The following is a 14,163-nucleotide window of genomic DNA, read 5'->3' on the forward strand; positions in this document are numbered from 1 at the left end:
CCAAAGGGATGGAGTGATGGTGGGTATAAACAGCAGAGTATAAAGAGCCAAGGTGTGGGAGAGATCAGAACAGAACATTTGTTGTACCTAGTTAGGCAGTTCTATTACTTCTTGGAAGATTTGGGAAATCTGTTTTGCTATTAACTGCTGTATTTTCACATGAATCAACCTTTATAGCAGTGATCCTTAAGTTTGGATATGCTGAGGAACCTTGATAGGAACAGATGACAGATGTGAATCTAGAGGAGGGGGGAACCAAACTTGATCTAGGTTAACAAACACCCCAGGCTATGAAGTCAAGCCTAAAGAATACTGCTAGCTAAACATGGGGATGCAGGTGCTTCTGCTAAGAGCCACAGGGTACCAAGGGCAGATAAACAGTCTCATTTATCAGTAGTCAGAAAATAAACAGCACTAACTGCAGATGGAGAGAAACTGAATTTCTTAGGGAGCAGTGCCATCTGCAGTTCAGTTGTAAAACTACCTAAGGCCACAGCAAAGGGCCTAGAGCTCTAACACTTGCTCAGGTTAACCCAGTTTATGCAAACAAGTGTTATGAAGTCTTACTACCTCTGTTTCCTCCAGAGTATTTTTGTTATTGTTTTCCTTCTTGTTCACTTTTTCCCTGGATACTTCTAAAGATGGAAACACAAAAACTGTCTCTCTCTTTCTCTGATGGTTTACCTACTCGGCAATCCAGCAGACTTTGAACCAGAGCAGAGCTCTCCCGTGTAGGATGGAAGTCACATCGCCCCAAAATCTCTTAACAGCTGTACTTCCATAAAAAATGATTAAGGCAGTGGTTCTGACCTTCGGGGAAGGTTCTACACATGCTCAAACAGCACATACTCCTTAGTGTGTAAAACACTTAATTGCCCTTCCTGACTTGCTCATGTAAGTACTCTTCCACTAAGCTACCTCTCCCCCCTCCCCCTTTTGTGAGGCAGGTCTCTCATGTAGTCCAACTATCCTGGAACTCATAATCCTCCTCCCTTAGCTTCCTGAATTATGGGATTACAGGCTTGAGTCACCATACCGGATAGTGGAGAGGATACTGGCATATTCTATTTTTAAAGCCAATCCCTTTAGCTTCCCCTTATCTTCTAGTACTAAACAGAACTCAGACTGGAATCATGACTCTGGGTCATAATCTCAAGATGGAAACTCAGAAACTAGATGCTCAGAATGAAGGACAATGAAGGTCAGTGACTCAGGCAGAATGTTCTCCTGCCAAGGACTTGTTGTATATAGGCACTCCCAACTGTTTAAAAAGCAAACCATTTTCAGTTATAAACTTTCAATGTTGCTGACATCCTTCCAAGTCCAGTGCTAAACATATGCACTATGTGTGTGCCTGATACCCATGGAGATCAAAGAGGGTATCAGATCCCTTGGAACTGGAGTGATCAGTTATGAGCCACCATGAGGTGCAGGCAATTGAACCCAAGACACAATTCTCTCTCTCTCTCTTAGTTTTTGATAAGCTTTGGTGATGATATATATGTGGAATTATAGAATGCCATAGTCTAAGTATGTGAGCCATATACTTTTGGAACTTCAAAGAGCAAAAAGGTCCATTTCTCCTTAGAATAAATCCTACATGTAAGTTAGCTCCATCCTAGACAGCTTGTGCTCATTCTGCAAACCCTGATGATATAGAAATATCAGTGATGAGACATGACATACCAACCTTCCCTCCCTACAAATGAAAATGCATCCTGCATCGAGCCCAGGCATACCCAACCTGTGCTTGCAGGCCAGGTGCATTCATGGATACCTAAAAAAACCCAACTGTTGTACACAACAGCATCCTATCACAATGTCAAAGGTTATACTCCTTGCAGTTCTTACATGCCAATCCCAAGCTGTGCTTCATTAACCTCCTAAATTACTGTAGTTAGAGGAGCTGCTTTGTCAAGCATTTAGGGCGTCCTTCCTGACATGTGTATTCCTGCTCTGGCTATGGGAGCGTGACTGCTCCAAACATTTCTGGGTTTTGGTGAGGTGACTGCCCAGAATCTTCTTTACTCTACTAACCTTGTAGAACTATTTCTCAGCTATTGATAAACAGCTCCTTCCTTAGTGGCAGTCACCCCAGAACACACACCATGGAAATGACTTCTAACAGTGGTCGGCCAGTCAATTTCTTTCCTCCCCAAATGTTTACGGTAAGTAGAAGGAAAGGCACCTCATGAAATATCATTTTATTCATTCTCAGGACTGATATGAAAGGTGAAGCCTAGGTATGTGTGAATTACATATTCAGACATGGTTAGAATTCTCGTGTCCTCAAAACCATGCTTCAATTACTCCTAGTTTCAGGTTCAGTACATGCTACATGAGAAAAATGTACATGAGGAAAGAGACTGGTGTAGGAAAAGAGGGTGGTGAGTTTTCTACTATTTTCTACTATACCGTGAAAATCACCACATTTACAGTGATTACAACTTCTTCCAAGTGACATTTATTATTCTTTAGAGAAAGGGCACCAACAGACATGGCAGTTCAGACTTATGTCTAGCCTCTGTAAAACACTGTTTTGTTTTTTTCTCTCCTCTTTCCGTTGTGAGACAAGGCTTGACTTGAACTTAGAACTCTCTTGCCTTAACCAACCAAATGCTAGAATGACAGAGATGCAAGCCACCATGCTTCAGCCCAGGACTGATGCTTAAAATTTCTAATTTTGGGAAGACTGTTCTAGAGTACAGTTGGTCATAGATATTTAGGGAGTCTTGAGAGGTAGCAAATATTTCTTATGTGTATAAAGACAATTTTTACATACATAATGATTTAATGGCTTTTATTGGCTCTATGACACAATAGGAGTAAAGTTTTATCATTCCTCTCCCAGAATGACAAAACTCGCTTAGGATCTTGGTACAGAGATCAGGCTAAAAGAGAACAAAACGAACCATTCAACAGAGAAGCCTGAAGACTGCTTTCCACACAGTACCCAGTTTTAGTTACTTCTTTATAACTTTGGTCCTAAGAATGCTCTGGAGGAACAGGGTATACACAGATTCAAAATATTTTCCCATAAATATACAGCAAAGTGTCCAAAGTGGCATGGCAACTAAGCTCACACAGCACAGGACCAGTAGACAGAAATCTAGGTGGACAGTAGTCCATGGGACTTAGTTCTTCATTTCTGTTCTTCATCTTTCTTTAGACCCTTTTGTCAATTCTCTTTTGGTACATTTTATAAAGTATGTAAAACTGATAAAAATAATGGCAGACAAACGTTTCCAATGAAGACTTAAAGTTTCCTTTTTAGACAAAACTGCGAAAATAGATGAGTGGAGGAACAAGACAAAAATACAAAAGGGAAAGAGCTCCTTGGCTAACTCTGTTGCTCCAGAAGCAGATGGAAAGAGCTAGCTAGGAATCAGCAATGTGTTCTTTTCTTATTAACACTGTCTGGTCACATCACTACTCCACCTTTCTCCCTTCACATACTTCTTACCGAGCAGGGAGAATTCTTGTCTGGCTATGACCAATGAGGAAAAGAAAGGAAGCAGAAGAAGAAGGCAGAGTACCCTATCTGGGGAACAAAGGAAGCCTCCCAGGGCTGTTTGTCAGCAATCTTGGAGAACTGTTTGGATAAAAAGGGTATGGGAAGATAAAGAGAGATACTCAAAGTTGAAACCACAATAGAAACACCACCACTTTCACCACACCTACAGGAAAAAAAAGTTTAACTACTGAATGGTGAGTAAGATGCAGCAGCCACTGTTCAGATGGAGCACACCTGGGAACCACAGTCCAGGTAAGCCTGTTGAGTGAGAACACACCAGACTGGGAAACTGCCTGGTCCTGGAGTGACTGTACTGAAATCAGCTACCATCCTATGACAAACTTAAGAAAAACAACCTCAAACAGGTGACGAATGGCTCCCTGTTCTCCTGGCACTGCTATTGGGTACTGATCTTCCATACACATGGCTTGTCCCATTACAGTTTATACCTTCTGATTTAATCAAAAGCAATCACCCAACATATGGTAATTCTCAAATCTACACATTTCAATCTGAGGAAGTACTGTCTTGGGAAGGATAGGATCATGGACATTTTCCTGCTTTTAAATTTTCTTTTGAAATAAGTCTTCCTATGCAATTCAGTCTTGCCTTGAACTCACAAGCCTCCCATGTCCTGGGATCACAAGTGAATAATCATGCCTAGCTCCTTTATTTTTACAAATTATAATTGGTATGCTTTCAAGATCTAAACAGCTTAGAAACTACCCCCTACCCAGTACTGGTTCATTTTTTTAAAGTATTATTTATTTCATTTCTTCCCTCCTGTGGTACTTACTCGTGGACTGGCCACACACAAAAAAGATGGCAGCTCAGTGAGCAGGCAGCAACGAAGTGAGGAGGTAGCTGATCTCCGCTGATGGACGACCTGGTCTGAGTAGCCACTCACTGCTTTACAATGGCTGCTAAAAACAAGAGACTGAAAGAAAGAAAGAAAAAATATATATATATAGTTAATAAAGCAAAACAGAAAATGTGTCCCATACTGAACATTCAACTTAACAAACTTTTTCCTGGTCAATACTATTAATTCTAAATAATCATTAATCAGAACCAAATATGTAATACATAGTTGAGGTCCATGTTAATTTCAAAATGAGGTTTTATTAGTATACAAAACCAAGGATCATTTCTAATTCCACTTCTAGAAGAGATACTTCAGACAAAATACTATGTCTGCTAGGTGGATAACTGGTGTTATGACTATGGATGCAAACTCAAAACCATAATGATTAAGACAGGCTTCTTCTAAATTTTCACTTATACTTATACTTACTTTCTGACAATCATCATTTCTACCAAGGACTTCAATGAAATATAGCTTTAAAAAAGATTTTGCCTGCCGGGTGGTGGTGGCACACGCCTTTAATCCCAGCACTCGGGAGGCAGAGGCAGGCGGATCTCTGTGAGTTCGAGGCCAGGCTGGACCGACAGCCTCCAAAACAATACAGAGAAACCCTCAGCCTCCAAACAATACAGAGAAACCCTGTCTCGTAAAACAAAAAACAAAAACAAACAAACAAAAAAATTTTGCCCAAAATTGATATTTCCTATAGTTCTAGGCTTAATCTTTAAGTGAAAGATTTTTTAAAATATCTGTATGTACAAGATTTATATTCTTCAGGACACATTACCACTTAATAAAACAATCCTTGGGAAGTGCTCTCAGAATACACACTAATGGAGCTACATTGACAGTTGAAGCCAACCTTCTCTTTTCCTGTTTTCCCCATGGACATGACTAAATACAGACAGTAGGAAGTTTCTTCCTCTGCCTCTCCCCACCAAGTCTAACAATAAAAGTAAAATTTATTTTTACCCTAAACTGAATATGTATCTTCATTAAGAGGCCAAGAAAGTACTATTCTACTATAGCTGTCTGTCTGTCTGCCTGCCTGCCTATTAAATCAATCAATCATCTGTATGTTTGGTACATATATGTGTGGCTAGGTATATGCCAGAGCCTGAAACTCCTCAACTGTTCTCCATCTTTCTATTTTTGCAATTAAATATTTATTTTTGTGTGTGAGTGATGGACAACTTGTTGGGCTTAGTTCTTCTGGTCTATAATGTGGGTCCTGGGATTATACTCAGGTTCTTTGGATTAAACTCGGGTTCTCAGTCTTGGTGGCAAGAACTTTTTCCTCTGAGCCAACTTGTTGGCCCCGTATTACAGTATCTTCCCACTGAATCTGGATCTGCCTTAAATATACATGTACCAGGAAGAATAAAAAGAAACAGAAGGGGGTGGGGTGGGGAAGAGGACAAGAAGGAAATAAAGGCAAACTACATATAAAGGTATAATGAATATTTTCTCCTACAAGTTTATACACACAAATTTTGCTATATGTATACATATTTATCAGATACTTCGATAACTCGTTTTTCTTTGTTGAGATAGGGTTGCAAATAGCATAGACTGGCCTTATTCACTATGTAGAAAAGGACAAACTTGAACTCCTGTCTCCACCTGCAAAGTATTGGAATTACCAACATGTGCCATCATAACAGCCAGCACATTCTTGCCATAGTCATGACCAAATTTTAAAATCCTCAGATATACTGTGCTTCATACATTTTTATTGAATTGTTATACCTGGCCCTCAACAAAGTAATGCCTAAACAAAACCAAAACTGGACAAATGGTATGTCATTACAACAGCAACAGGCTTGTTTTTATTTGCAGACTGGGTCTCTCTAAGTTGCCCAAGCTGGCTCTGAACTTGTAATCCTTTTGCCTCAGTCTCCCAAGCTGCAGAGGTGTACAGGCAGGCAAAATTCCCATACACGTAAAACAAAGGATAAAGGGAAAATTAAAAGAGACCAAGCCAAGCAGCTCTTCACAGTAACAAAGCTATATACAAAACATTTACACAGGAAAATACACACATAATATATGTGTAACTCAATACACAGTACAAACCCCTCAGAACACTGGGATTGTTTGCATTTTATTTTTCAAGAGATAGTTTCTCTGTATAGCAGTCATAGCTATCCTGGAACTCACTCTGTAGACTCGGCTGGCCTCAAACCCACAGAGACCCACATGCCTCTGCCTCCCCAGTACTAGGATTAACGGTGTGAGCCACCACTGCCCAGCTGATCATTGGGGTTCTTGAGGACGACACAATTTAACATTATTTTTACCAATGCAAAGAAATGGGAAGCGAGAGCACTAAGTAGACAATTTATGCACAGGTAACAGCTTACCTTTAACAAAGGGCAGCTACAAAGGTTAGGGAAGGAAAGTGGAAAATCAACTCCAAGAAGAAAATCCTTATTTCTCAGATATCTCTGATGGCTCTCCCTGTCTGGCTCTTCCCAAAAGCGTAGCTGATGAAGCCTGTAGGAGGCTTTCAGAGACAGGAAAAGAGCTAGCCACCTGAAAGAAACAACAGACATATATGTATGCTTACTCAATGCTCCTAGGAAATCTGGTAATTTACAGCAAGGACCTATCTCATTATCACACAACATTTGTAAATCTTGAGCATTTTGGAAACAATTCTTTCTTACCTTCAGATAAAATTATTGCCTACTTTTGTTTTATATATTCCCTGATATGTTTTTAACATAAAATGCTCTATACAGCTATAATAAAAAGCAAATAAATGTGAAATATATTCAGAAATATTTATCTCTACTTCAAAATTCTTACTGAAGCTGGTGCTGGAAGGCAAAGGCAGACAGATCTTTGTGAGTTTGAGGTCAGCCTGGTCTACAGATCAAGTTCCAGGACAGGCTCCTAAGCTACAGAGAAACAAACAAACAAACAAAAAAAACGTAAACAAAAAAACTCTTGCCATAAAAACCATCCTAGCAGGAAGACAATCATTCCTAATGAGTTATCTATTACAGTAAAACACCATAATAGGGGCTGGAGAGATGACAACAGTTAAGAACACTGGCTCTTCCAGAGGACCCTGATTCAATTCCCAGCATCTACATGGCAGCTCACAACTGTCTGTAACTCCAGACCCAGGGCATGACACCCTAGCACAGGCAAAACACCAATGAACATTAAAAAAAATATGTTAAATAAATTTTACAACAGCATAATAAAATCAGTGAAAGTCATTTTGCAAAGAATAAAATCACACAGCTAAATCTCCCAGAATGCTTGAGGTAGTAGTATTCATATCTATATGCACCCATACCAACACACACAAAGATTATAATAATTCTTTTTTATTAGGGATTAAGACAAAGTTTCATGTAGCACAGACAGCTTCTAATATCTGATTCCCCTGCAAAATGCTGGGATTATAGGCATGTACCACCACCATTGCTAGTTCATAAAAAAAATTAATAGAGGCGGGAAAAGGCTTGAATAATATAATATTAAATATTTAATCTCATATTATATCATTTTTGTTCCTGCCTATTCCCAATTCTTCTATCAAAAAACAGTAAGCAAACTACTCACCTGGCCAAAAGTCCCTGAAGCATGAGGTTTGCCATTTCTGCTGGCGACACATCAATAAATCGAAGGAAAGAAAAACAGCTTCCTTCATTAATACCTAGAAAATCAAAGAACAATGCTGAGCCTGTTAGCAAACCAAGACAAACCAACTCAACTTAGCCTGCTGACCTGTTTAATTCTTACAAACAAATTGTACAGATTCTGATCTAGCCAGAATAGCATATTGTGTACTATAGCCACAGACAGAAGCCGTACCCGTGAAGTATGGCACACACAGGATGGAGTGGAGGTGGCTCATTAGTTTGGGGATTTTGGCCTTTGGTTAATTTCTATGATTTGAAGAAAAGGGAAAGGACCAGAAGAGAAAGGTTTTGAACTTTCACCTTAATATTTTAGACAATGCTCAGGGTCAAGCAGCTTAGGATAAGGAAGAAGAAAGGAATTCTGATTAATAAAAAGCATTAATGTCAAATTTCACCCGAAGAAATTCTTTGTTTTGAGACAAGTTCTCATATAGACCAGGGTGGTCTCAAACTTGTTATATGCTCAAGGATGACTTTGAACTTCTGATCTTCCTGACTCACTCTCCTGAATGAAGGTTATGTGCCACCAAGTCGGGTTTACTAGGTGCTAGGGACTGAACCAATGGCTTTGTGCATGTTAGGCAAGCACCCTACCATGCCCAGGCTATTACTGTATTTTTGAAAGAAGTTCTCATGCTAGGCTAGACTGGCTTCAGTTTCCTGAGTACTGAGATTACAGAGGTGAATCACTGGACCTGGCTTTAAGGTTGAGAAACTTCCAAAAGACAGAGAGGCACAAAATGAAGATAGAAAGTCGCTATTTTGTACTGCTTCCTGCTACATCTACAAATGACAGAAACTAGATCTGCATAGTGACACATGCCTTTGATCCCAGAACATGGGCAGAGGCAGGTAGATCACTCAGTTAAAGGCCAACCTCTTCTACATGGAGAGTATGTAGATTAACCCTGTCTCGAAAAACCAATAAAATAAAATAAAAATTACAGAAATTATAGCTGGAGATGACTAACTTGTAATCTTTTTTGCCTTTCATTTGTCTTGAGTGGTACACAAGCAGCATGCATATGTACACGTTCACATGAGTGTAGGCAAACGCATGTGCAAAGACCAATCTCAGGTATCTTCCTTGGTCCCTTTCTATTTACTGAGGCAAGGTTTCTGGCTGAACATGGTACTCACTGATTTGACTAGTTTAGCTAGCCAGCTGCTTTAGGGATCCTGTCTCTCCCACTCAAGGGCTAGGGTTACAGTAGGGCTAAAACACCCATCCAGCATTTAACTGGGTCCTAGGGATCTAAACTCTAGCCCCCACACTAGTGCGGCAAATGTTAACGTTCCATAGTCTAATTTACCTCCCTAACTACTAACTTACTCATTTATCGAGACATTAGAAAATAAAAGCCAAAACCACTACCGTCACAGGCAAAAAGCCAAAACAGTCACAGACAAAACAAAGAACATCCTGGTAAAACCCCAACACTCCTTCAAAAGACCAAAACTCCTACCTTTTCTGTGGAAAAGTGACTGCTGGATATAGTCTGGTGCAAATGGAGAAAGCAGAACCTTTAACCACCTGTAAAGAAAGTAATTAAAACAAATCTGAAGGGAAGACAAACACTGCGAAGTTAACTAAACTGGAAGCTCCAAATTAAGGAAAATCTTTTAATACTATTTCTATATGTAAGAAGTTTCTTATAATATTACTATGCAAATCATGACACAAATATCAGAAAATACAAAAATAATGTAAATCTCTCCTCACTTCACAAATTCTCAATTCTAGCCTAAACAAAAAGTATAACTCTGGTCTGTTTCTCTTGCTCAAACCTGTTAAATTAGCTTCAATTATAGTTTCATTAGGTCATGTTGATGGAGATTTTTATAACAATGCTTTGAACTTTCAGAAAGTTAACAGAAATGACTAAGGCATTTATGGCCATCTAATGGAAGCCTTAACAGTGCTTCTCCTATCATAACAGCCCTCAATAACTGTACACCACTTGTGTAAATATCTCTTTATTGGAAACTTACATATTCAACACTGAATTTATCTACTTCTCTAAGGCTATAGCTCTACAGTAGATCATCTACTTAAGCATAAGGTCTTGGGTTCAATCCCTAGCACTACTAAATAATAAACATGTCCATTGAGCCAAATTATAAAAGCATTCAGAATCAACAGATATCAGCATTTGCTCACCTATCTCGTGAATGGTTGAAGACCCTGATCTGTCCATGACGATAGATAAACTTTGAAATTTCATATGGCTTTAGGGAAATATGAAATGGAGACCAAGTTTCTTGCCGTTCAAATAACTCTGGGTGATTACACACCTAAGATGAAGGGAAATAGTAGAACAACACTGTCATTTACAGATATAATTGCTGAATGTTAAACTTCATGAATATTTACCTTCCCATTTTCATCTCTAGTGGTCTATCTGGCATCAAACCTAGAGCCCTCTTCACGAAGTAGGTTAATAGAAACATCAAAGCAGATGTCCTAAGCCTTACCTTCCTGAACTGCATGACAAGATTCATGAGGCTGCTGGTGGTGGTCTGTGCTTGCTGAGTAGAGCCCATAGAAGACTGCAGTAAGTCCTCAATGGATATTTTATTCTTTAGTGCCTGATATAAGAGCTTTTGTCGACTGGTCAATTGGCAGTACATTAGAATCTCAATCTAAAAAGAGAGAGAGGGAGAGAGAGAGAGGGAGAGGGAGAGAGAGGGGGGGAGGGAGGGAGGGAGGAGAGAGAGAGAGAAGAAAAAGAAGAAAAAGAAAAAAGTCAACAAAAACATTCCTATTTGTTGTAAAACTCAGGTGAAAAAAAATCAGTATAAACTTAAATGAAAAAATGTTTCCTAGACCCACTTCTCTTGTTACACACAGGCTGTCCTCTCGAATCCTTTCTGACTTCCAACAGCACCAATTATCACCCTTCACAGTAATTTACAAAAACTTATTCCAACTGTGAAAGGACTACTCAGTCTACAACAAACACATTATGTGGCATGTCAAGGGGAAAGAGGTCTCTTCTACAACTTACCAAACTGGTTAATAGCATTACCATTCATTCAGTTGCCCAAAGATTTAAAAAGACCAAATCTATAGGGCATGATGGTGCACGATCAAGCCCAGTACCTGGGAGGCAGAAGCAAGAGAATCTCCGTGATTTGGGGTCAGCCTCAGCCTGGGCTACAGTGAGACCTTATCTCACAAGAAAATAAAAAATCATTGAGAGATATGCATGGAACCTTTAAAAAAAGATCCAGTTATTTAATGTAGACTGGTGTTTTGCCTGTATACATTCTATGTTGGTGTCAGATCTCCTGGAACTGGAGTTACAGACAGCTGTGAACTGCCATGTGATTGCTCGGAATTGAACCCAGGACCTCTGAAGAGCAGTCAATGTTCTTTTTTTTTGTTTGTTTTGTTTTTTTGTTTTTACGAGACAGGGTTTCTCTGTATTGTTTTCGAGGCTATTGGTCCAGCCCAGCCTCGAACTCACAGAGATCTGCCTGCCTCTGCCTCCCAAGTGCTGGGATTAAAGGCGTGCGCCACCACCGCCCGGCTGCAGTCAATGTTCTTAACCATTGATCCACGCTCCATCCTTCATAAAACTATATTTAAATAAAATAATTGTAAGATTTATTTTACAATATACCAAAGGAATGGCCATGAGCTGATGATCACTGCTGATGCTATACCATGGATACAACTGGAGTCATGACATCATTCTATTTTTGTAATGTTTCAAATTCTCCATTAATAAAAGTACAGCCAGGTATGATGGCTCATACATATAACTCAACAGGTGGTCAGAAGGGTAAGGCAGGAGAATTGTTTAGAGGAATGTTCATAAGTTCCAGGCCACCCTCGCTTACAGTGTAAGACATGTCTAAAAACAAAACAAAACAAACCGTGTGTGTGTGGGGGGGGTAACAAAAGGAAAAGATTATTACTTGCCTTGCTCAGGCACCCATAACCATACAAGTTCAAAGATTTCAATCAAACTGAGTATCTTTCAACTAAATATATACCAAGGAAATTTCCTGACAAAAACCCTAATTGGGTATCACCTGAGGTTCAAACACATTAAAAACACGATTTTATTTCTTACTTTGTCAGATAATTCATTTTCTACATCTTTTTTGATTCTTCTCAGCATAAATGGCTTCAAGATCATGTGTAATCGAGAGAGTTGATCTGAAACAGGAAGTTCACAAATAATGCACTGTACACTGATTGAAGACAGTCAAAACAAGCATCATGTTCCTCCCTACAAACCCTCCAAATGCCACTGGGCTCAATGATTTTCTGAAAGAATGAAACTTCCAAAGTAGAAAAACAAGCATCTTGTATAGGCTCTATTTATATTAGAAACTACTTTCCGAGTATATCTGGAAAACTGTATTAATAATAAGGTTTTCACAAACATCTAATGAAAGCTAGAAGGGACTCTCAGTGTGAACTATTTTTTGTCAACTTGACACAATGTAGAGTCACCTGGGAAGAGAGCAACTGAAGAATTCCTTCCTATCAGATTTGACTGTGGGGAAGCTTGTGGGGTATTTTCTTTTCTCTTTTCCTTCCTTCCTTCCTTTCTTCCTTCCTTCCTTCCTTCCTTCCTTCCTTCCTTCCTTCCGTGTGTGTGTGTGTGTGTGTGTGTGTGTGTGTGTGTGTGTGTGTGTGTGTGTGTGTGTGTGTGTATTTAGTTGTTGTGTTTGTCCCCTCCCCAACCCGACAGAGTTTCATATGCAGCCCTGGTTGTCTTGGAACTCAACTCTATAGACCAGCCTGTCCCTGAACTCACAGAAATCTTCCTGCCTCTGCCTCCTGAGTGCTGAAATTAAATGCATGGGCCACTCTACCTGGCTACATTTTCTGGATTAATAATTGACTATTAAGGGGGAGTCAGCCAACTGTGAGAGGTACCACCCCTGGGCAGGTGGTCCTGGGTAATACAATAGAGCAGGCTGAACAACTCATAGGAGCGAGCTAGAAAGCAGTTTTCTTCCATGGTCTCTGCTTCAGTTCCAGCCATGAGCTTTCTGCTTCTACTCCTGTTCTAACTTGTATGATGGTGTAGGACTGGGATGTGTAACCCAGATAAATCCCTTCTCTCCAAACTACAACAGAAGGCAAACCAGGACACAGTGTTTCCCAAAAATTATCTTTAAAGAAATGTCAAAAAATTGACAACTTCTTAAAATCACTTAAAGAATTTATTTTACTGCATGTCAGTCTGAGCACCATGTGTACATGCAGTGCTTAATGTGGTCAGGAGAGGGTATCATACCTCAAATGACTGGAGCTGGGAGCTGCCATGTGGGTACTGGAAACTGAAACTGAGTCCTCTGTCTGGAAAAGTGGCCACTGCTTTTCCCCACTGAGCCATCTCTCCAGACCCTACTTAATTTTTCTCATAATTAGTAGATGTCAAGTTATGTCTATATAATAAGCCACTTGGCATGTTCTTAATATTAGGCAAATAGTACAAAACTACTGACAAACATTAAAAATGTTTGCAATAGAAACAAATCCTAGGGCTCATAAAATAGATCAGTGGGTGAAGAACCTTGCCAAGCAAGCCTAGTGACCTGAGTTCGATCCCCAGAACACATACAAAGGTAAAACAAAGAAGAGAATGACTCCACAGTTGCCCTCCAACCTCCACAAGCTCACTGTGGCAAGTACCCACCGGCCCAATAATAAGTAAAATTAAAAAAAATAAAGAAATCCTAAGAAAAACAATTTCCCATGTGGTGGCTCTCATCTGCAATCTTAGCACTTGGGAAATTAAAACTGTAAATGTTTGAGGCCAGACTACATAGCGAATTTCAGACCAGTCTAGAAATCTGTGAAGTCTGGGTTAGTCTCAGAATTCCACACACAAAAGAGAAAAGCCAAGATAGTACTTACTCTCATCAATAGCAGATTTGTTTTCAGCATGACTTTCAATGTCCTTGGAAAACCATTCATTGAATTCTTCATGTGAATCAAATAATGTTGGCATAATGAAATGTAGCAGAGCCCAGAGCTTGAAACAAATAAACAAACAAACAAAAAAATTAAACAGATATAGTGTCATAAAATAATGCTATGTGACTATGTATTAAGTTTTGGGGAGTGAAGAACCAAATGAACACATGTACATAAAGCA

At 39.5% G+C, this 14,163-nt stretch overlaps 1 protein-coding gene across 3 annotated transcripts in view; it reads right to left on the minus strand.

Moving 5' to 3' along the window:
• Ino80 (INO80 complex ATPase subunit) overlaps window positions 1-14,163 on the minus strand; it is a 99,642-nt gene that overhangs the window by 47,798 nt on the left and 37,681 nt on the right. For all 3 annotated transcript variants that reach the window (XM_040746059.1, XM_040746058.1, XM_040746060.1), the window contains 8 exons: window positions 13,923-14,040; window positions 12,121-12,206; window positions 10,514-10,681; window positions 10,200-10,333; window positions 9,505-9,572; window positions 7,959-8,052; window positions 6,743-6,914; window positions 4,311-4,451 (listed from right to left, as the gene is read on the minus strand). In XM_040746059.1, the coding sequence (XP_040601993.1) occupies window positions 4,311-4,451; window positions 6,743-6,914; window positions 7,959-8,052; window positions 9,505-9,572; window positions 10,200-10,333; window positions 10,514-10,681; window positions 12,121-12,206; window positions 13,923-14,040 (981 nt within the window). The remainder of the gene's footprint in view (window positions 1-4,310; window positions 4,452-6,742; window positions 6,915-7,958; window positions 8,053-9,504; window positions 9,573-10,199; window positions 10,334-10,513; window positions 10,682-12,120; window positions 12,207-13,922; window positions 14,041-14,163) is intronic.

The sequence above is a fragment of the Mesocricetus auratus genome, unplaced genomic scaffold (genome assembly GCF_017639785.1).
Source record: "Mesocricetus auratus isolate SY011 unplaced genomic scaffold, BCM_Maur_2.0 Super-Scaffold_100004, whole genome shotgun sequence".
NCBI lineage: Eukaryota > Metazoa > Chordata > Mammalia > Rodentia > Cricetidae > Mesocricetus > Mesocricetus auratus.